This window comes from Nipponia nippon, unplaced genomic scaffold (assembly GCF_047370975.1).
Source record: "Nipponia nippon isolate SJK-2023a ecotype South Korea unplaced genomic scaffold, ASM4737097v1 scaffold_9, whole genome shotgun sequence".
NCBI classification, from domain to species: domain Eukaryota; kingdom Metazoa; phylum Chordata; class Aves; order Pelecaniformes; family Threskiornithidae; genus Nipponia; species Nipponia nippon.
The window spans coordinates 2,263,215-2,281,933 of record NW_028262413.1 but is presented as its reverse complement, the minus strand read 5'-3'; the positions used below and the strand labels follow the sequence as shown (position 1 = coordinate 2,281,933).

At 68.7% G+C, this 18,719-nt stretch overlaps 1 protein-coding gene across 1 annotated transcript in view; it reads right to left on the bottom strand.

Moving 5' to 3' along the window:
* The window catches only part of COL7A1 (collagen type VII alpha 1 chain), a 33,267-nt gene that overhangs the window by 6,004 nt on the left and 8,544 nt on the right, over positions 1-18,719 (bottom strand). The window contains exons 22-107 of the mRNA XM_087744068.1: positions 18,537-18,683; positions 18,240-18,362; positions 18,007-18,153; positions 17,789-17,925; positions 17,582-17,708; positions 17,359-17,502; positions 17,118-17,278; positions 16,971-17,012; positions 16,796-16,822; positions 16,639-16,683; positions 16,351-16,443; positions 15,952-16,023; positions 15,506-15,541; positions 15,379-15,432; positions 15,082-15,150; positions 14,878-14,991; positions 14,564-14,590; positions 14,364-14,417; positions 14,189-14,251; positions 14,001-14,060; positions 13,843-13,878; positions 13,662-13,706; positions 13,416-13,451; positions 13,251-13,295; positions 13,092-13,127; positions 12,985-13,011; positions 12,852-12,884; positions 12,577-12,648; positions 12,415-12,474; positions 12,244-12,279; positions 11,960-12,040; positions 11,780-11,815; positions 11,664-11,708; positions 11,494-11,565; positions 11,313-11,357; positions 11,164-11,190; positions 11,039-11,080; positions 10,342-10,422; positions 10,145-10,180; positions 10,009-10,044; positions 9,845-9,925; positions 9,620-9,655; positions 9,332-9,403; positions 9,090-9,134; positions 8,840-8,875; positions 8,670-8,705; positions 8,458-8,562; positions 8,268-8,303; positions 8,056-8,091; positions 7,825-7,872; positions 7,670-7,705; positions 7,363-7,494; positions 6,989-7,198; positions 6,860-6,895; positions 6,628-6,672; positions 6,461-6,532; positions 6,266-6,310; positions 6,040-6,102; positions 5,912-5,956; positions 5,588-5,623; positions 5,278-5,313; positions 5,048-5,092; positions 4,773-4,805; positions 4,561-4,623; positions 4,434-4,469; positions 4,253-4,333; positions 4,085-4,153; positions 3,930-3,965; positions 3,752-3,793; positions 3,559-3,603; positions 3,374-3,418; positions 3,214-3,249; positions 3,029-3,088; positions 2,764-2,889; positions 2,557-2,628; positions 2,281-2,316; positions 1,994-2,053; positions 1,762-1,806; positions 1,654-1,689; positions 1,486-1,521; positions 1,341-1,397; positions 866-937; positions 524-595; positions 401-436; positions 239-319; positions 96-149 (exon numbers count right to left, since the gene is read on the bottom strand). Of these exons, the coding sequence (XP_087600194.1) occupies positions 96-149; positions 239-319; positions 401-436; positions 524-595; positions 866-937; positions 1,341-1,397; positions 1,486-1,521; positions 1,654-1,689; positions 1,762-1,806; positions 1,994-2,053; positions 2,281-2,316; positions 2,557-2,628; positions 2,764-2,889; positions 3,029-3,088; positions 3,214-3,249; positions 3,374-3,418; positions 3,559-3,603; positions 3,752-3,793; positions 3,930-3,965; positions 4,085-4,153; positions 4,253-4,333; positions 4,434-4,469; positions 4,561-4,623; positions 4,773-4,805; positions 5,048-5,092; positions 5,278-5,313; positions 5,588-5,623; positions 5,912-5,956; positions 6,040-6,102; positions 6,266-6,310; positions 6,461-6,532; positions 6,628-6,672; positions 6,860-6,895; positions 6,989-7,198; positions 7,363-7,494; positions 7,670-7,705; positions 7,825-7,872; positions 8,056-8,091; positions 8,268-8,303; positions 8,458-8,562; positions 8,670-8,705; positions 8,840-8,875; positions 9,090-9,134; positions 9,332-9,403; positions 9,620-9,655; positions 9,845-9,925; positions 10,009-10,044; positions 10,145-10,180; positions 10,342-10,422; positions 11,039-11,080; positions 11,164-11,190; positions 11,313-11,357; positions 11,494-11,565; positions 11,664-11,708; positions 11,780-11,815; positions 11,960-12,040; positions 12,244-12,279; positions 12,415-12,474; positions 12,577-12,648; positions 12,852-12,884; positions 12,985-13,011; positions 13,092-13,127; positions 13,251-13,295; positions 13,416-13,451; positions 13,662-13,706; positions 13,843-13,878; positions 14,001-14,060; positions 14,189-14,251; positions 14,364-14,417; positions 14,564-14,590; positions 14,878-14,991; positions 15,082-15,150; positions 15,379-15,432; positions 15,506-15,541; positions 15,952-16,023; positions 16,351-16,443; positions 16,639-16,683; positions 16,796-16,822; positions 16,971-17,012; positions 17,118-17,278; positions 17,359-17,502; positions 17,582-17,708; positions 17,789-17,925; positions 18,007-18,153; positions 18,240-18,362; positions 18,537-18,683 (5,330 nt within the window). The remainder of the gene's footprint in view (positions 1-95; positions 150-238; positions 320-400; positions 437-523; positions 596-865; positions 938-1,340; positions 1,398-1,485; positions 1,522-1,653; positions 1,690-1,761; positions 1,807-1,993; positions 2,054-2,280; positions 2,317-2,556; positions 2,629-2,763; positions 2,890-3,028; positions 3,089-3,213; positions 3,250-3,373; positions 3,419-3,558; positions 3,604-3,751; positions 3,794-3,929; positions 3,966-4,084; positions 4,154-4,252; positions 4,334-4,433; positions 4,470-4,560; positions 4,624-4,772; positions 4,806-5,047; positions 5,093-5,277; positions 5,314-5,587; positions 5,624-5,911; positions 5,957-6,039; positions 6,103-6,265; positions 6,311-6,460; positions 6,533-6,627; positions 6,673-6,859; positions 6,896-6,988; positions 7,199-7,362; positions 7,495-7,669; positions 7,706-7,824; positions 7,873-8,055; positions 8,092-8,267; positions 8,304-8,457; positions 8,563-8,669; positions 8,706-8,839; positions 8,876-9,089; positions 9,135-9,331; positions 9,404-9,619; positions 9,656-9,844; positions 9,926-10,008; positions 10,045-10,144; positions 10,181-10,341; positions 10,423-11,038; positions 11,081-11,163; positions 11,191-11,312; positions 11,358-11,493; positions 11,566-11,663; positions 11,709-11,779; positions 11,816-11,959; positions 12,041-12,243; positions 12,280-12,414; positions 12,475-12,576; positions 12,649-12,851; positions 12,885-12,984; positions 13,012-13,091; positions 13,128-13,250; positions 13,296-13,415; positions 13,452-13,661; positions 13,707-13,842; positions 13,879-14,000; positions 14,061-14,188; positions 14,252-14,363; positions 14,418-14,563; positions 14,591-14,877; positions 14,992-15,081; positions 15,151-15,378; positions 15,433-15,505; positions 15,542-15,951; positions 16,024-16,350; positions 16,444-16,638; positions 16,684-16,795; positions 16,823-16,970; positions 17,013-17,117; positions 17,279-17,358; positions 17,503-17,581; positions 17,709-17,788; positions 17,926-18,006; positions 18,154-18,239; positions 18,363-18,536; positions 18,684-18,719) is intronic.

The window sequence follows — 18,719 nt, the reverse complement described above, 5'->3', positions numbered from 1 at the left end:
CTCCCTGTTCCCCATAGCTGGCGGAGGGGATCCAAAGGGCCACAGCCTCCAGGCAACATCCAGGCCCCTGCAGCACCTCATGTGCACCCACTCACCTTCTCACCCTTGTCCCCATCAATGCCACAGGCGCCTTTCATGCCCCGATCACCCTGTGAGGACGAGGAGGGGAGTGAGAGCCATGCTGAGCCGGTGCGGGTCCTGGCCAGGAGACCACTGGCAGGCAGAGGGGCCAACCCACCTTGGGGCCACGCATGCCCAGGGGTCCCATGTCCCCCTTCTCTCCCCGGGCTCCGGGGATCCCATCACGGCCAGGCTGGCCCTGCGGGAGACAAGACAGTGTGATGGGGTCCACTCCTGCCCTGCGGCGGGGTGGCAGCGGCACCGAGACGCGGCTCCTCACCGGCTCACCGGGCTCTCCCAACGCTCCAACTTCTCCCTGGGGAAGGCAAAGGCATTGGTCGGGGCAGGTGAGGGGGACAGTGCCCCAGCACCCCTCAGCAGTGGCGGGTGCCCAGGTCCTTACCTTCTGCCCACCGGGGCCGCGTGCCCCAGGGAAGCCCGTGGAGCCCTTCTCGCCTTGCTCACCCCTTGCCCCCTGCAAGCAGAAACCCAGATTGACACAGGGCAGGAGGGAGAGCTCTGGCCACCGCATGGCCACAGCACAGCCGTGGTGACTTCCGAGGCCAGCTCTGGCAGCTCCCCGTGCTGGGGTGCCAAGCACCATGCCAGGGTGCCTGCAAGCAACAGCACATGGGGCACAGGGATGCCATCATGCCCTGGTCCCTGTCCATTGCCCCATCAACAGCTTTCCACGGTCCCCAACCCAGCAGCTCCCAGACCCTCACAAGCCCCCCCAGCCCTGTACCTTCTCTCCAGGCATGCCTTGCTCCCCCTTGTCCCCCTTGTCCCCTTCCGTGCCCTTCAGACCACGCTCTCCCTGCAAAGCGGGAAACACAGGGATGGACGGGTCAGGGGACGGGGAGACGCTCAGACACACGTCGGGGTGGGGAGGATAGACCCCCCTGGCACAGGGACACGGGGGTCTGTAGGCTGGCTGAAGGAGAGGGGATGAGGTGCTCTGCAAGGGAGGGTCCCTCGGCAGCAAGAAGCCCCCCCCCGCTCTTCTGGCAGGCAGAGGGGTGGGGGGCTGTCCTGTGCCACTCGGGAGAGGGGGTGCAGGATCAAACCCGCAGGGCTGGGAGCTGCCCTGTGCCAGGAGCAGGGCAGGCAGGGCCTTGGGGAGGGGGAGGCACAGGAGGGTCCCTGCCCATCAGGACAAGAGGGACGACGCAGAGGGGGACAGGGAGGATGGGGACAGGGAGGACGGGGACAGCTCTTACCGGCTCCCCCTTGCTGCCCCGCGCTCCGGTGGGCCCCTCCACCACCACAGTATCGCCCTGCACACCCGAAGGAGAGAAGTGGGGGTGAGCAGGGGGCCCAGCGCTGCTGCCCTCCCTCCCGCTGCCCCCCACCCCAGGGACTCACCTTGTCTCCTTTGGGCCCCGGGGCCCCAGCGTCTCCCTGTGAGGAAGGGGAGATGGTGAGATGCTGCAAGGATGCACAGCGGGGAGCGGGCAGCACCTCCCTGGGGACCCCGATCCCTGGGGGTGCATCGTTCACCTCCCCGGCTCTCCAGCCCCGAGAGCCCCTTACCTTGTCCCCACGCTCCCCCCGGTTCCCAGGCAAGCCCTGCGGGAGAGAGGAGAGGGGTGGTCACGGAGGGTCCCGGATAGGGGTGCAGCGAGGGAGGGGGGTATTTACCGCCGGCCCGCGATCCCCTTCTGGCCCTGGGCGCCCATCTTCACCCTGCAAGAAGAAAGGGATGTGAGAAGGGGGTCTGGGATGGGGCAGCCCCAGCATCACCCCACCCCGGGGACAGGCGTGGCTCTGGCTCACCATCCCCTCAGGGCTGGCACCGTGGGATTTCCCATCCCCAGTGGTGGAGACACGGGGGGCCGTGATGGGGACATGGCAGGGCCGTGGCAGTACCTACCCGTGGCCCTGGGTCTCCACGTTCGCCTCTGGCTCCCGGCAGTCCAGCCCCCGGCACACCCTGCCAGGGGGAAGGCAAGAGCTCATCCCTGTCCTTGCTGCCCACCGCTCCTCCCGGCCATGCCATGTCCCCTGCCATGCCAGGGGACACCCCACAGTCCCCGCCACCTCCCCGGATGCCTGGCACAGAGCAGGCTCCCATGGGCCACCATCCAGAGTGGACTCGGCATCCCCCGGGGGGTGGCTGCAGCAGGGACACCCCACAAGAGGAGCTGCCGCCCATCTTACCTTGTCACCCTTCAGGCCAGAGGCCCCCTGTATGCCCTAAAAGAAAGGAGAGGGGGTGAGCGAGCCACGGGAGGAAGGTGATGCCAAGCGCCCCATGAAGCATCCCTGGGGCTCCCACAGTGGCTTCCACCCCCTCACCGGAGCCCCCAGCAATCCCCAGCCCCAGGGGCCAGGAAGGTGCAGGGTGGGACCCCGTCACCCTGCCCGAGCCGGTGCGGGAGCCAGGGCAGAGCCTGCACCCCCGGGAACGCTGCGGCACTGGAGCCCCATACTCACGGCTGGCCCTGGGGGCCCCGCAGGTCCCGGTGGTCCGGAGGTGCCATCTCTCCCGGGAAAGCCGATCAGACCCTGGCAGGCAAACACCAGTGAGCAGGCAGGGACTGCGGCTGGCAGGCAATGGGGCTTGCAGGGACCCCACTGACACTGTCCAAGGGTCCAGGGTCACTGGGACCAGTGAGGCCAGGTGCTGGCCGTAGCCTTTACCCTCTCTCCTGGGGGACCCGGTGGGCCAGGCTGCCCATTGTCCCCTCTCAGGCCTGGCTGTCCCGGTGTCCCAGCGATGCCTGCTAAGCCTGGGGGCCCTGGTGGTCCTGGCAAGCCGATGTCACCCTGGAGCAGGGAGGAAAAAGATGGAGCCCATGAACCCAGTGCCTTAGGAGCATGCTTCTCCATTGGCCAGCCAAGCCAGGGCAGCACCCAGGCATTGGGGATGTGGTGAGAGCCAGGGCGACATGGGGACAGGGGTTACCTTCAGACCCGGAGGCCCGTCCTGTCCTGGTGGTCCCCGCACACCAACACCCGGTGATCCCTGCGTGGTGGCAGAGAGCACATGGCACATCCCCCGGCTGGCAGGCACAGGGGGGCCGGGGCACCGTGCCACCCGCAGCGGCCCCCCAGGGCTGGGGAGCGCCCCTGGGAGCAGGGGACACTTACCTTCTCCCCTTTGGCTCCGGAGGACCCCTTGGCTCCCTGTGAAGACACCAAGCCACCGGGAAGGGCTGTGCGGTAGGTGACGAGGGCACAGGTCCCAGCCCCCGACAGCATCCACTGCCCCCAACATCCACCCCCCGGCCCCCATGTGCCTCCTACTCACGTCTTCCCCGGGATCTCCCGGCTCCCCGAATCTTCCCTGCTCTCCCTGGCAGAGGGAAATAAGCAAAAAGCAGGGGCGTGTGATGACGCACCGGGGCAGCGGCTGTGGCCGGATCCCCCCCGCTGTGGCCAGGGAGCCCAGGGCTCCCACAGCCCCCTCCCCACGCCCCCCGGGGCGGCACTCACCTTCTCGCCCTTGGGGCCCGGCAAGCCTCGGTCACCCTTGGAGCCCTGCCGGGGGGGGGGAGCGGCGTTAGGGGAGGGGGGCGGCCACAGGGCTGGCTCACCCCCCAGAAGGCAGAGGGTGGTGGCAGGAGGGATAAGGTTAATAGGGGGGATAAGGTTAATGGGGGGGATAAGGTTAATGGGGCCAACTCACAGGTTCTCCCAGCAGCATGCCCTCCAGCAGCGCCGGCTCGCCCTGCAGCGACACACGGGTGCTCAGGCGTGCCCGCAGCAGGTGACAGCACCCTGCAGACCCCTGCCTGCCCCAGCCCTGGTGGCTTCGGCAGCACCCAGGGGTGGAGGTCCCCCCGCCTCGCACCCTGGCTCCTTACCTTCTCGCCTTTGGCTCCAGGAGGGCCAGCGATGGCCTGGGGCACAGAGGAGAGAGGGGGCAGGTGAGCAGGGCTGCATGGGGATGCTCCCCCTCATCCCAGCCCAGGAACGCCAGGGTAGTTCCCAGCCATTGCGGAGGCAGCTCTGCACTCACCTGCCCTGGGGCTCCGGCATCCCCTGGCTCTCCCTTGGGACCGGCAGGGCCTGAAGGTCCCGGCATGCCCTGGCCCAAGCAGCACAACCCTCAGCCTCAGCTGCAGACACCCCAGGCTGAGCCCCACGGGGCTCTCGCTGGGATGGGACGGGGTGAGCAGCAACGTACCATCTTCCCAGGCATCCCCGCCTCGCCGTCCTTCCCCGGCACGCCGTCCCTGCCCGGCACGCCCGGCTTCCCGCTCTCCCCCTGCGGGTGGTAAAAGCAGGGCTGGTGGTCCCACAGCCCCCCAAGCAGCCCCGAGCGCCCACACTGATGGCAGCTGGGCAGGAGGGGACAACACACTCACCACTTGTCCTGGCAGCCCGGGGACACCCGGTGGGCCCTGCAAGGGAGACACGAGCAGAAATCAAGTGGCAGCCCGGGGAACCAGGAACGGCCAAGGGGCAGGTCGGGAGGGGGCTGCAAATACCTACCCCCGGGCCGGGGGGGCCAGGGGGGCCAGGCAGCCCTATGCTGCCCTGGGGACCGGGCAAGCCCTGCAATGGAAACAGCCGCATCAGAGGGGATGGCACGCTGCCCTGGCACAGCCAGGACCTCGGCTGGTGCATGGCGGCGGGGCCAGCCAGCTTTGGGATGGTTTTGCGGGGGCCAGGTGGGTGCTGGCAGGGAGGACACGAGTGCTCACCCGGATGCCGGAGCCAGGTTCCCCCGGATCACCCTGCGAAGAGAGCGCCTGTGTCAGTCCCACCACCCCAGCCCACCAGCCACCATGGTCATGGCCACGTCCCCACGCCTGCCACAGGGCTGTTCCCCAGGGCTGGCTGGATCCGGGAGGAGGGCCAGCCAGAAACCTTCCTCCCTCCAGCCCAAAATGTCCCAAAATGTGGCCCTCCCCCCAGCCCCCCAAATCTGGCAAGGCTTTCCTTTGCCAGGTCAGATGTGGCGATGCTGATGCCATACCTTGGTCCCAGCTGGACCCTGGGTCCCTGGTGGGCCAGCGCTGCCCTGCAGGGGACAAGGGGACGTTATGTTGGGGCTGTAGTTGCTGGTGGCACAGGACGAGGAGGGGGCAGTGAGGCATCGTGGTCCCAGCACTGACACCCTTCCCAGCTCCCAGGGGGGACGCCCGCCCCGGCTGATGTCCCCCTTGCATGACAGTCCCCTGCACATGGCGCGGGGTGGCTCCTTACCGGGGGTCCTGGGGGTCCTGGGTCTCCCTGGCTGCCCTGAAGGGAGGAAGAGATGGGGTCACTGCAGGGATGGGCTTTCCCCGGTGGGTGCATGGGGTGTCCCCTGGGAGAGGAGACCCAGACGGTGCCAGTGGCTCTGGTAAGCACCCATGCCAAGTGACAAGCCTGGCCAGCTCCCGGCAAGACACCCGAGGCCAAGCACCCACCCAGCCAGCAGGGTGGCCCCCACGCCTTCACCCAGCACCCGCGGCCGGGGGGCTGCACGCTGGGGTGGGGGGCACAGCGACAAGGGGGGGACACGGACACCTACCGGGCGTCCCAGCACGCCGGGGAAGCCTGGCAAGCCCTGCAAAGAACCACGTCAGAACCGGCAGGCGAGCGGGAGCCCGCCACCCCCAAGCAGTCCTGCCTGTCCCCCAGGGATGCTCCCTGTTCCCGGTGTGCCGCATCCAGCCTGGGGTACTTATGGGGGGGGGGGGGCGGGACGCCCCCTAAAGCTCTGCGGGCTCTGCATGGTGGGGGAAGGAGGTGAGTGAGAGGTGAATGCTCCCGTTGGTGCTGGTGGTGGCTGGTGTGGGACCACAGGACCTTCCCTCCATCCCAGCCCGCATCCCCCCACCATGTCCCCACTCACCGGCTTCCCCTCGGGGCCGGCCAGCCCTCTCTCACCCGGGAGACCCTGGAGCAAGAGATGGGCATGGGGTCAGTGCCAGGCAGGGGCCCAGGGTCAGCGCCAGGCGGGGGGAACGGTGCGGTACTCACTGGGGCGCCGTCCCTGCCCTTCTCGCCGGGCTCCCCTCGCTCGCCCCGTGGGCCACCCTCACCCTGCAGCAGGGACAGGTGCAGGGTCATGGGACAGGCAGGGACCTTCCCGTCCCTGCCCAGGGCCTGCTGACACCCAAAGAGGGGTGCCTGCAGCAGTGCCCCCGCCCGGGGCTTTGCTCCATGGGGCTGCCCCATTGGCAATGGGAGACTTACGACCGCAGACCTTATCTCCTTTGGATCCCCGCTCGCCCTCAGCTCCTGGCTCGCCCTGCGTCGGGGAGAAGACAGATGCCATCGGTCCCCACTGTTCCCCTGGGGGTGCCTGCCCCGCCACCATCCTCAGTCCCAGCCCAGCTCATCACGTTGTCCCCGGCTCGGTCGCCTTGGCTGCCCCACTCCTTTCTGCCCAGCCACACACCTTTGCTCCCTTGGGTCCAGCAGGGCCACGCTCGCCCGGGAAGCCCATCAGGCTGCCCTCCACCACATCTGCCTGCAGGCAAAGCACAGTCAGGGCCAGCACCCAGGGGACCCCAGGTGCAGGATGGCACCCCCTGGGGACAGTCCCCAGCAGCAGCCACCACCTACCTTGGGCCCCGGGGGCCCTGGGGGGCCAGGCAAGCCATCCCTGCCCTAGCGTGGGACAAAAATAAGTTCAGCATCAAAGGGACACCAGGGCACAGGGGAACAGAGCCACTATGATACGGCCGCTCCTGGCCCCCATAGGGCATCCCCCTGCCCCCCAGAGAGCCCCCCTGTCCCCCCAAGAGGTGCACGGCACAGGGGGGACAGAGGGGACCGTGTCCCTGTCCTGGCTCACCTGCTCACCCCGGTCGCCCTTCTCGCCTCGGTCGCCCTGGGAAAACAACATGGTGGCCGTCACAGGGCTGTCCCCAAGCCCCTGGATCAAGTCCCCGAGCCCTTGCCCCATGCCTCCGTGCACACTCACCTTCTCGCCAGCCCGCCCAGCTTCCCCCAGCTCCCCGGCCCGGCCCGGCACCCCGGGGATGCCCGGCTTGCCAGGCTCCCCCGGCTGCCCGGGCGGCCCCTCGGGACCCCGCTCGCCCACGGCACGGCCCATGGGGCCCTGGGGGCCGGGGGCACCTGGGTCTCCCTTGTCACCTTTGGGTCCTCGCTCGCCAGGGAAGCCTAAGGAACCCTGCAAAATATCACACCATGCTGCCAGAACCAGCCCTGTGCCGGGGCTGTCGGGTCCCCCGAGCACGCCAGGGCTGAGCCGGCTGTGTGGCCCCAACAGCCAGCCTGGGTAAGGGGGAGCGGGGCAGCGTGTTTGGGCACGGCATCGAGCCCAGCTCCGCTCACCTCTCGGCCTGGAGGCCCCCTCTCTCCCGGCTCCCCCCGGCTGCCCTTTTGGCCCCGCAGCCGCTCCGACACCGGCAGAAATGAGTCCGAGCTCCCATCGTAGGCACCCGTGAGCTCCTTCAGGGATGAAACCTGGGAGGGACGAAAGAGCCACCGGTCAGGGGGCCACTGCAACCCAGCCATGGCAGCACCCCACAGCCCCACCAACCCGCCCCGGGTCACTTGGGTCTCCCACCACCTCCTGTGTCCCCCTTCTGCTGCTGCGTGGCAGGAACAGCCCCCAGCTTGACAGCCGGGGACTACGTACCTTGATGCCAAGCGCTTCCAGGCTACGTTCAATGTTCTGCAAAAAAAGACAATAAAACCAAAGCGGGTGTTGGCTTGCTCCCACCATGGGGGCTGTGGAGGATCCTCCATCCCCCGGGGCTGACGTCCCAGCCCAGCAGCTCAGCAGGGACTCACCACTGCAGTCCCGGGGTCTCCGCGTGTTCCAGGGTTGCCAGGTCGTCCCTAGGTTTGCAGAGAGAGAGGGAATGCAAAGCTGTACAGAGGTGCGGTGGGTGAGGTGAGCAGTGCTGATGCTGCCCTCAGTAGGTTTCAGAGTTAACACTGCTGGTGCTGCCTGGGCAGGGGTTGCGGTTGCCACCACCACGGGGTGCTCGCAGCTTGGCAGGCTCGGTGCTGGGTACTCACCGGCTCCCCTCGCAGTCCGGGCTCCCCTGGGTCCCCCTGAAACACAGCAAAGGTGTCGGGGGGGCAGAGCCAGGCTGCCCGGCCCCAACTCCTGTGCCAGGGTTCAGCCCTGCCAGCCTAGGGGCAGGGAGTCCCACCAAGGATTCATCCCCCCTGGCACGGGGTCCCCCAGACCTTTGCCTTGGGGGGCTCGGGGACAGGAGCACACCTACCTTCGGTCCAGCCACCCCACGGAGGCCCGGCAAGCCCTGGAAGATGCAGAGGGGACACAATGGCACCCAGCACCCACAGACACGGGGCAGTGCCCCAAGAGAGCCGTGGGCAGGGGTCCTGTCTGCCCCACGGCTGCCTGGACTCCAGGGTCCAGTGCTGGGTGGCACCGTGGGCTCGAGGACTACGCACCTGGCCTGGGGGACCGACCTGCCCCGGGACACCAGGGAGGCCGGGGGGGCCGAGGGGACCTGGCACACCTCTGTCCCCCTGCTCGCCCTTGGCACCACTGTGGCCCTGCCGAGAGAGCAGCGTCAGCCCCAGGACCTGGGTGCCCAGGCCGGTACCCAGTAGGGGCATGTACCCACCCCCCCCACCACGCTGCCCTGCGGGGAGGTACTCACATCTCTGCCAGGGGGTCCCGCGTCACCTTTGTCTCCCTAACCAGGAGGGAAAGGAGTTAGAGGGATGCTGCCCCAAAACGATGCTCCTGGACCCGGACGGGGAGAAGCCGCCGGGTGTGTGGTGACTGTGCAGAGACCGCAGAGGGAGCACCCAGGACTCGGCTCCTTACCTTCCTCCCGTTCTCTCCCGGTGTCCCGTCTTCTCCCTGGGGACACAGGCTGCCAGTCAGCACCCGGCTCGACTGGCTCGGCTACCGCTGGCATGGGCACCACACAGGATGGGGACAGGCACCAGGGGCACAGCTCAGAGCACAGGGGCCCTGTGCCGCATGCCCCCCTAGCCTTTATCTTGGACTGGGATTGCCGGCCCTCGGGACCCCTGGGCGAGCCCCGAAGCCAAGCCCCGCTCCCCTTACTCACATTCTTGCCGCTGAGGCCGGGTTTGCCATCGTCACCGGGTTTGCCCTGGGAGGAAGCAGAGGTGGTGAGAGAGCCCCCGGTGCTTCCCCCGGCACCAGCAGCTGGGGGTCCCCAGGCCCCACCACGGCCCCAATGCACAGCGGGAAGCTGGGCATGGGGCGAGCAGATGGAGCCGGCTGGCATTGACTGCAGAGGGCACGGGGCGGGATGTGTCCCCAGGGCACAGGGTGGCCAGTACTTACAGGGATGCCGGGTGGTCCCAGGGGGCCCATGGAGCCAGGCAGTCCCTGCTCCCCACGCAGCCCGGGCAGCCCCTGCGGGGAAAGGAGATGGGGGAGCACAGGGCAGCAGGGTGCTGCCTCCCCCAGCCGGCTCTGGGAGGAGGGAGCGTGGCCAGGACGGTGGCACCCTGCCAGGGACAGGGAACAGTCCCGCCGCACTACCCAGCACAGGACAGGACATCGGTCCATTGCAAGCGCAGTGGCCCCAGTGGGAGCACAACCCAACGCGCCCTCCCCGGAGGTACTTACGTCCCGGCCAGGGTCCCCCTGCTTCCCTGGGTCCCCCTGCAGACAAGGAGGAGGTGAGGGCAGGGACACCCCCGTCCTGCCACGGGGGCCCCAGGAGCATCCCCAGCCTGGAGCTGAGGGTGCCCAGGGCGGGGCGGCTCCTCCTGCCCCATTGCCCCTCCATCCTGCAGCCCCCACCCATGGTGCCCAGGGGCGGCCATGCCCCCCACCCCAGACCACGCTCACCCGCAGCCCGGCGGGGCCCGGGGGCCCGGGTTTGCCTTCCAGCCCGTTGCGACCATCCAGCCCCGGTGGGCCACGGTCCCCCTGTAAGAGAGCAGGGCAGGAGGGCTGAAGCTGTGGGGCAGGATGGATGGTGCTGGGCAGCCCCCAGCCCCCAGCCCCCTCACCTTCTCTCCTGGCAGGCCTCGGTCCCCAGGGTCACCCTGCGTGGTGGGAAGAGGCATGAGCATCGTCGCCCCTGAATGGGAGCCAAGCAGGGTGTGGACCCCCTGCTCAGCCCCCCATGGGGAAGGGGGCACTCACCCGCGCACCGGGGGGGCCGCGGGGGCCCTCCACGCCCTGCAAGAGAGAGACACGCTCAGCAGTGGGGCATGGGGGGAAAGGAGGGGGTCCTGGGTGGTCACCCACCATCCCCTGCCCAACAGGACCCTCGGCTCTCCCGCAGAACATTGACCATTTTGCTGTCCTGCCACCTCCCGCACCAGAGACCCGGCACCTACCCTCTCTCCGGGCAGGCCGGGGGAGCCGGCGTCGCCCCGGGCGCCCTTTGCACCATCCTCGCCGGGGTCCCCAGGGTCCCCCTGCCAGCGAAGGCCAGAGGTTAGAGGGTACTGCCCTGCTGCCAGCGCAAACACCTGTGCAAAGCCCGTGCTGAGCACCTCTACTTGTGCTGCGTGGTTTAAGAGTGGGATAATAGCAAAGGTCTGAAAATATGGGCACGGGCTGAAAAAAGCCAGCCCAGCCAGGGGGAAGGCACCAGCCATGGCCAGGGAGCAAGCCACCCTCCAGCACCCCACAGAGCACAGCCTGCAGCCAAAACTGCCCCAAGCAGAGCACCCAGAGCATGGGGTACTGGTGTGGGATCCCTGCGGGGCTGGGGAGCCACGAGCACGCTGGCACCTTCGAGGACCTCAGCTCTACAGGGACCTTTTGCCCCATCACCCTCCTCCCAGCACCACGCAGAAGCGTGAGCCCACCTGCCTCGGGATTGCATGTGCCCCCTGATGCCATGTGCCCCCCACATCCCACGTGCCCCCCGCATCCCATGCGTCTCTCAGCCACAGTGCACATCAGCTCCATGTGGCAGGAGCTGTTTTGGGCAGGGAGGGCTTGGTGCACCGGGACCCCAGCACGCAGCCAGAGCCCGGTGGGGGGACAGCACCCCGCTGCCAGCATCCCAGGGGACCCACTCGTTACCTTCTCGCCCTTCTCCCCCACTCCTCCGAGCCCCACGTCGACCTGTGGGGCAGAGAGGGGCCATCAGAGCGCATAGGGCTGGGCACCGGCCTGTGGGCAGGGAGAGGGGTGGGAGCAGAGCTTACGGTTCGTCCTGGGGGTCCGGGAAGCCCCTGAAAGAAGGGTGAGGGAAGCGGGTTAAGGGGAGCTGGCACAGCCCAGGGAGGGCAGGGCTGGCTCCGGGGCGGGGGCCAAGTGGGTGGCCCCGTGCCCCCCCAACACCAGTGTCACTCACCGGCTCCCCACGGTCACCCTTGCTCCCTGGTGCTCCGGGGCTGCCCTGCGGGAGAGGGGAGGAGGGGACAGGGGACCCATGGGGCGGTGCGTCCCACGGGGTGGAGGGTACCCATGGGGTAGCGGTGGGTGCAGGGCAATGGTGTTCATGGGGTGGTGGGTGCACATGAAGTGGTACTCACATTCCTGCCTTCGGGACCTGGGTCCCCTGAGTCGCCCTTCTCCCCAGGGGGGCCGCGGTAGCCGGGGAGGCCCTGGGTGGGTGCGGAGATAGGGTGTGCGTTAGTGGGAGCCACCCTGAGGCTGTTGGGCATCTCGCCCGCCCCAGGGTGCTTGCCAGCCCCGCACTTACCCGGGGGCCCCTGTCTCCGGGTTTGCCAGGCAGACCTGCTTCACCCTGCAGGGAGAGAGGGGGTGAGTGGGGGGCAGTGGGGAGGGGGGCAGTGGTCCCAGCGGGTCCTCACTTACCGGGGTGCCTTCATCACCCTTCTCTCCACGCTCTCCCTGCGGCACAGGTCAGTGGGCACCAGTCGGGGGGAGAAAAGCACAAGTCACCGGTGGCCCCCTGCTCCCCGCCAGCCCCCCACCTCCTCGGGGCCCCAGGGCCCCACGGCCCCCACACCTGCTGCCCCCCTCACCCCACGCTACCTCCTTGCCGCGCAGCCCGATCTGGCCCGGGGCGCCTGGTCGGCCAGGCTCACCCTTCTCCCCCGGCTCCCCTGGGTCGCCCTAGGCAGGGGGATAAGGGGGAATGGGTCAGGGCAGTGTAGGGAGAGTGTGGGGGCTGCCGGGGGGACAAGGGGATCAGCACAGCACCCTCCACTCCCCAGAGCAGCATCGCAGCGTGGCGTGCTGGACAGCCCCTCCAGAGCCCAATGGATGGATGGATGGACAGACGGATGGAGGGGTGATGCCTCCTGCAGTGACATTACCTTTGGGCCACTCCTGCCCGTGAGGCCAACGATACCCTGGTTGTTGGAGAGGGAGAGCCCGTGTCACCAGGGACCAGGGTGGCCCCATGCCAGGGGAGGGACCGGGGCCGTGAGCTGGCGCCCTGGGGCAGAGCCCAGCCAGCCCCAGCCCCAGGACAAACCCAGACTCACCCTATCGCCCTGCTCGCCTTTGGGGCCAGCTGGCCCCGGGATGCTCAGGCCAGGGTCACCCTAGACATGAAGGGATGCAGCTTGGAGCAATGGCATGGGCACTGTGAGCCCAGGGGGGTTGTGCCATGCCCCCTGTGCCCCCCATCCCCAGGCAGTACTCACACGGGCACCTTTATCTCCTGCGTCCCCCTTGGGGCCAGGAGGTCCTTCTGGTCCTGGGAAGCCTCTGTCACCCTGGAGCAGATTAAGTGGCACCATCAGCCCCCCCAAACCACCCCTCTTCCCCCCACTGCATCTGGGGACAGCCAGCTCTGGGGACCAGCATGGGCATCCCCTCCAGTTGATGCCCAGCCGTGCTGTCCCCACTCCCCAGCCCACGGCCGTGCCCCGGGGGGTGCCAGCATGAGGCCGGGGGGGCACAGCCGGGGCAGGGTTACCTTCTCTCCTCCAACAACGGCCACGCTGGGAGCCTGGGGGAGAAGCAGAGGGGACCATGCTGGGTGCTGCCCATGGCTCCTTGTCCCGGGGCTGGGACAGGCAGAGGTGGACCCGCTGGGCAGCATCACTTACCGGCTTGCCAGGTGGTCCCGGATCGCCCTGTGGAGAGATGGGTGTCATTGTTAGCCCCTTCCCCAGTGGCCCCCTGCCACCCCGCTGGGACCCTGCTTTGCCCTCACCTTCTCCCCCCGGGGGCCGGCCGGTCCCGGAGCTCCCTGTGGCGAGAGAAGAGACCTCAGGGGGCTGGCGGTGCCTGGGGACACGCACCCGGGGCATGGCAACCCCCCGCGCTCCCAGGGTGCCAGGTCCACAGCACCGCGGCCACTGGCCCGACTCACCTCTCTGCCCGACGGCCCTGGGCGCCCCGGGGCTCCCACCTCGCCCTGGAGGAGGGGAGGAAGAGGAAGGTGTCAGGGGCATCCTTCCACCCGGTACCAGGGCAGCTGCTCCAGGGCAGGGCAGGCGTCACCCCGGCATGGCTGCAGCCACCCCAGCCCACCTACCTTCTCGCCCTCGGGGCCCGGCACACCGCGGTCCCCCTGCAGAGAGAAGCAGAGGAGGGTTTCAGGGAGCCGTCCTCCCTCCACGCTCTGCCACACTGCCCCAGAGCCTCTCGGGGCCTGGCCCCAAATCCCATCCGAGACCACTGGGCTCTGACAGCAACCCCCAGGCACAGCCACCACGGGGCTGCAGGAACACCAGGACCCGACGATGCTGCCGAATGGCACGGTCCCACTCCACGATCTCACCTTCTCGCCCGTCTCTCCCAGCTCACCCGGCGCTCCACGGTCTCCCTGGTGCAGGAGGAAGATGGAGTCAAGAGCAGCAGGACCCACGGGTGACGGCACGGGTCCTGGCACAGCACCCAGACCCCTTTTCTCCATGCTGAAGGCAAGGCAAGAGCATCCCTTCGGTCCCCACACCACTCACCTTCCTGCCCTGCTCCCCCGGCGGTCCCCGAGGGCCCTGCAAAGGAGGATGGAGAAGATGTCACCTCCAGCATGGCAGGGCAAACAGCCAGCGGGAGCCCTCCAGGGTGCCCTCGGGGCTCGGCTCCTGCTCGCCTTACCTTCTCTTGGGAAACTCACCCGGTCTCCTGGGTCCCCGGGGCGGCCGGGTGGCCCTGGGAAACCTTCTTTGCTGTCACCCTGGGGATTAGGAAAGGCGACAGCCGTACCCGTGAGATGGGGATGCCCGTGAGATGGGGATGGGTATCCCTGCTGGAGGGCAGTGTGGGGTCTGGCCCCAGCACGGAGCATCCCCGCCGCCCTCTTACCTTCTCTCCCTTCAGGCCGGGGGGCCCAGCAGGTCCCCGGGGCCCGGGGTCCCCAGGCAGGCCCTGCAAGAGAGCACAGCTCAGCCCCCGGGGACACAGCTCAGCCCTGGGGACACACGGCTGCCACTGCCCCACTCCCCTCTGCCATCCCTGCTGCCCCGAGGGCCAGACTCACCGGGGGGCCGGGCTCCCCTCGAGGCGCTGCCCCATCCACAAGTCCGGGGGGCCCCTGCAGAGACAGGGGTCAGCTCCTGCGTGACGGCCCCGGAGGGCTCAGTCCTTCCCAGCACCCTGGGGCGGCTGCAGTGCCCTCGGGCACCCACGGGACCTCTGTCCAGGAGGGCAGAGGAGCCAGGGAAATGCAGAGCCACTCACCCTCTCCCCTCGGTCACCCTTCTCCCCCTGCAAGGGCAAAAAAAAAGTGGGTAAGGGCAGGTCTGGGCTCTTCCTCGAGGGGGAACATGCTGGACAGAGCCCATCGTCAGTGGTATCAGGGCACATGCATGCCATGTGCCTCTGCACGCTGCCCAGCGCCAGCAACAGCTCATGCATGGGTACGTGTGCGTGGGCACAGCCCACGAGTGGGACCGGGAGCATTGCAGAGGGGAGCAGCTTCAAGCTGCTGGCTGTCCCTCTGTCCAGCTGTCCACACGTCCCCCCAGCTGAGGCGGGTAACAAGGGGCATGTACCTTCACAGACTCTCCCGGAGGTCCTGGTGGCCCCACAGGCCCAAGTGGACCGGGTGGGCCTGGATCACCAAATGGTCCCCGTGGGCCAGGACTCCCGGGGGGGCCAGGGCTGCCCTGGAGGACAGAGATGCTCCGTTAGCCAGGGCTGCAGCACAGGCTGGGGGTGCCGTCGGAGAGCCCCCAGCATCGCCACCCCATACCTACCGGTGTGCCTGGCTCCCCTTTCCGGCCTGGCAGCCCCTGTCCTCCATCCACGATCACCCTGGGCTCTCCCTGAACGAGGGCGGGGAGGAAAAACAAAATTCAGTGTCCCCATGGGCCCTGTTGTGTCCCTAGTGCAGGACAGGGGACCCAGTGCCACCCTGAGGCCAGAGGAGATGGGGAGACCCTGGGGTAACCCAGACACTGGGTGTCAGGAGGTGCCAGGGGTGGCATGTGCCTGCCAGGGTCCCCCCTCCTCCCCAGGGACCCCCACGGGGCAGCCCCGCGCCCATCACCTACCGGCTCGCCTTTCTCCCCCTTCGGGCCAGAAAGCCCCATCGGCCCCCGCGGCCCCTGGGAACGAAAAGCAAGAGTGAGGGGGGTGCAGGGGGGGAGCAGGGCTGGGGGGGCATGGGGCCATACTCACGGGATCCCCTCGGGGGCCGGGGACACCCTGGGTGCCCTGGAAAACAACAGCTCAGGAGGTGAATGTGTGTCCCTGCCAGCCAGGGGAGTGGGGAGGGGAAGGGACGGGAAGGGAAGGGAAGGGAAGGGAAGGGAAGGGAAGGGAAGGGAAGGGAAGGGAAGGGAAGGGAAGGGAAGGGAAGGGAAGGGAAGGGAAGGGAAGGGAAGGGAAGGGAAGGGAAGGGAAGGGAAGGGAAGGGACGGGGACAGGGGCTCTAGCCAAGGCAGGGATGGACAGTCCCTGTCCAGTACGCTTGGCCTGGGACACACACACTGGGGACAGCAGTGACCCTGCCAGCTACAGACACCTCTCAGCACAGGGAAAGGGTGGGCAGAGGCTGGCTCAGGGAGCAGGCAGGGCAGGCAGGGCAAAAGCAGCAGCAAACGCAGGGGGAAACCCCCACTCACTGGCTGGCCTGGGGATCCAGGATTCCCGGGGCGACCAGGGCTTCCTGGTGTCCCCTCAGCTCCGGGGAATCCCTGCGGGAGAGAGGAGCTTCACACCAGTGCCCAGCACATCCCGGCACTGCTGGACCCCCCCAGTGCCCCAGGCAGTGCTGGTCCTGGCACTGGGAGCCCAGGACAGCCCCACGGCAGAGCCAGGTCTCAGGGTGCCTTTCCCCTGTGTGCCGAGCTGGGCTGCGAGGGAGCAGCATGGGGCTGGACCAGGGCTCCCCAAGGAGATCCCCCCTCCAGCGTGGGCGAGGAGGAGGAGGAGGAGGGAGGGAGGAGGGGCAGAGAGGGACCCCCGTGGGGCTGGGTCCCTGTGCCTGGGGGTGCCTGGGTGAGGGGACTGGAGGTACTCACCCTGTCCCCCTTCTTGCCCGGCCGCTCGACGCTCTCTCCCGGCAGACCCCGCGGCCCCGCAGGTCCCGGAGGGCCAGGCAGCCCATGGCGGCCCTGGATGGACAGCGGAGAGGACGGGCTGGGTGGCAGGCAGTGGCCAAGGGACATTCCCTTCTCTGTCCCTGCGGTCAGGGCTGGGCAGGTCCCTGCCTTGGCACCCAGCCACCAGCAGGACAAGGGGACCTGGGGACCATGTGAGTGCCCCCCACCAGGGAGCTGCTCCCCATCTCCCCCTCAGCAGGACATTACCGGCTCGCCGGGGGCGCCCGGCTGTCCCACGCGTCCTTGCAGTCCCTGCGGAGACAAAGCCAGCGCTGACCATCCCCTGTGGGCTGGCAGCAGCGGGGTTTGGGGGGACGCAACCCCTGCAGAGCCACCAGCGGTGGGGGGACACGAAAACACTCACCGCCTCACCGCGGTCCCCCTTCTCACCCTGCAAGAGGACAGAGGGAATGGGTTAGGGGCTGTACCCCCACGCTCAGCTTACCAGTGCGCTGCTGCCGTTGACAAGCTCGGGGGTCCCTGAGCCCTGGCAGCATGGCGTGGCATGGCACGGCACAGCACGGCGTGGGGATGCTCACCTTGGGGCACTGCACGGGGCAGGGCTTCGGCTCTGGCTCCGGCTGGCAAGACAAGGGAAGCCTTTGTGAACCCGGGGGTAGGAGAAGCCCCTGGCCCCCACGGGGCTGCTCACGCTCCGCAGCCCCCGGGGCACCCTGGCCCCTTACCCTGGTAGAGATGATGGTGCAGAGGTCATCAGTGAGCTCCCCCTCCAGCTCTGCCAGGGTGCCGTCGCCGTGGTAGATGTACCGCGGGTCCTCGCTGGTGACCACACGCCGGAGCTGCTCCCGGTCCGCCCCCTCCAAGCCCACCGCCAGCAGCCGGACCCCTGAGCCGAAAGCACCCTCAGCGCCCTGCAGGACACGGCCCCCTGCCCACGCGCCCCGCTGGGACTCCATCCATCCTCACCCCCCGCCTTGACGTCTCTGGCTGCAGCGATGACATCGTCTGCGGAGGGGCCATCAGCCAGGACCACCAGCACCGCTGGCACACCGGGCCGGCGCCCCGCGCCGGGGCTCAGCAGGTAGGTCCTGGCAAAGGTGATGGCTGCCCCTAGGGAGGGAGAAGGAGGAGAGGGGCAGTCAGCGGGGTACCGCCGGCCACTGCCCCGGCTCCCGGCGCAGTCCCTCACCAATGGCGTTGCCGCTGGGCTCCTCATAGCGTATGGTACGGATCTGCTCCAGCACAGCGGGCAGGTCGCTGGAGCGGTTGAGGAGCAGCCAGGGCAGGCTGCGGTAGCTGTACGTGGCCAGAGCCACCTGCAAGGGCGCAGGGGAGCAGTGGGCACCGGTGCCCACCCGTGCCCCCCGGGCCCCCCACCACTGCAACAGCCCCGTACCTGGGTGCCCTCGGGGCCCAGGCGCCCCAGGGCGGACACGATGTTGGAGAGGAGGGTGCGGACGGCATCAGCGCTGGAGGAGCTGTCACGGGTGCCGTGCACCAGGAAGACGATGTCACCGTGGGCATCCCTGCAGACTGCAAGTACAGGGAAGGGGTGAAGCCGCTGGCGGAGAGGGGACAAGCCCAGCCCGTCCCCCCGGCACAGCCCTGCCGTACCCGTGCGCTCGCTGACGGAGGTCTCGGCGCCTGGCATGCTCCCCAGGACTGGGCGGAGGGTGAAGGTGTAGCGCTGGCCCAGGCGCAGCCCGGAGACCTGCTGGGAGCTGGCGGTGCCGGGCAGCGTCCGCCCCGTCTGCCCCCCAGCTGCCACCCAGGGGACAGAGTCAGGGGGGCCGGTGAGTCCCCGTGGGGACGCTGCCTCCTGCCCCAGGGCCACCCACCACCCTCACCTGTGGGGGGGGTCCAGGAGAGGACGTAGCTGGATGCGCCAGGGACGGGGGTCCAGGTGAGCATCACCGAGTCTCTCTGCACGTCCGTCACCCGCAGGCTGGTGACGTGGGCCGGGGCAGCTGCTGAGGAGGAGGAGGAAAGGGTGTCCCGGCCCCATGGGGCAGCCCCCACCCCTCTCCCGGCCCCCCACCCATCACCCTCCCCCAGCCTGAGGCTGGGACAGCCTCGTCCCTGGGTGCCCCTCTGGGCTCCAGCACTGTTCCAGGGGGCCCCCTTGGCCCCACACAGCCCCTTACCGGTGATGGCAGTGACAGTGGCTGGCTCGCTCTCTCGGCCGCTGGCCAGGCTGGTGATGCTGATGTGGTAGCGCCGGCCCGGCTCCAGCCCCCCCAGGTCGTAGGAGCTGGCAGCAGCTGGGAGCTGCTGGCTGTGCTGGGGCCCCCCTGCCCAGGGGGAGAGAGGGGTGAGGGGGGGCGCGG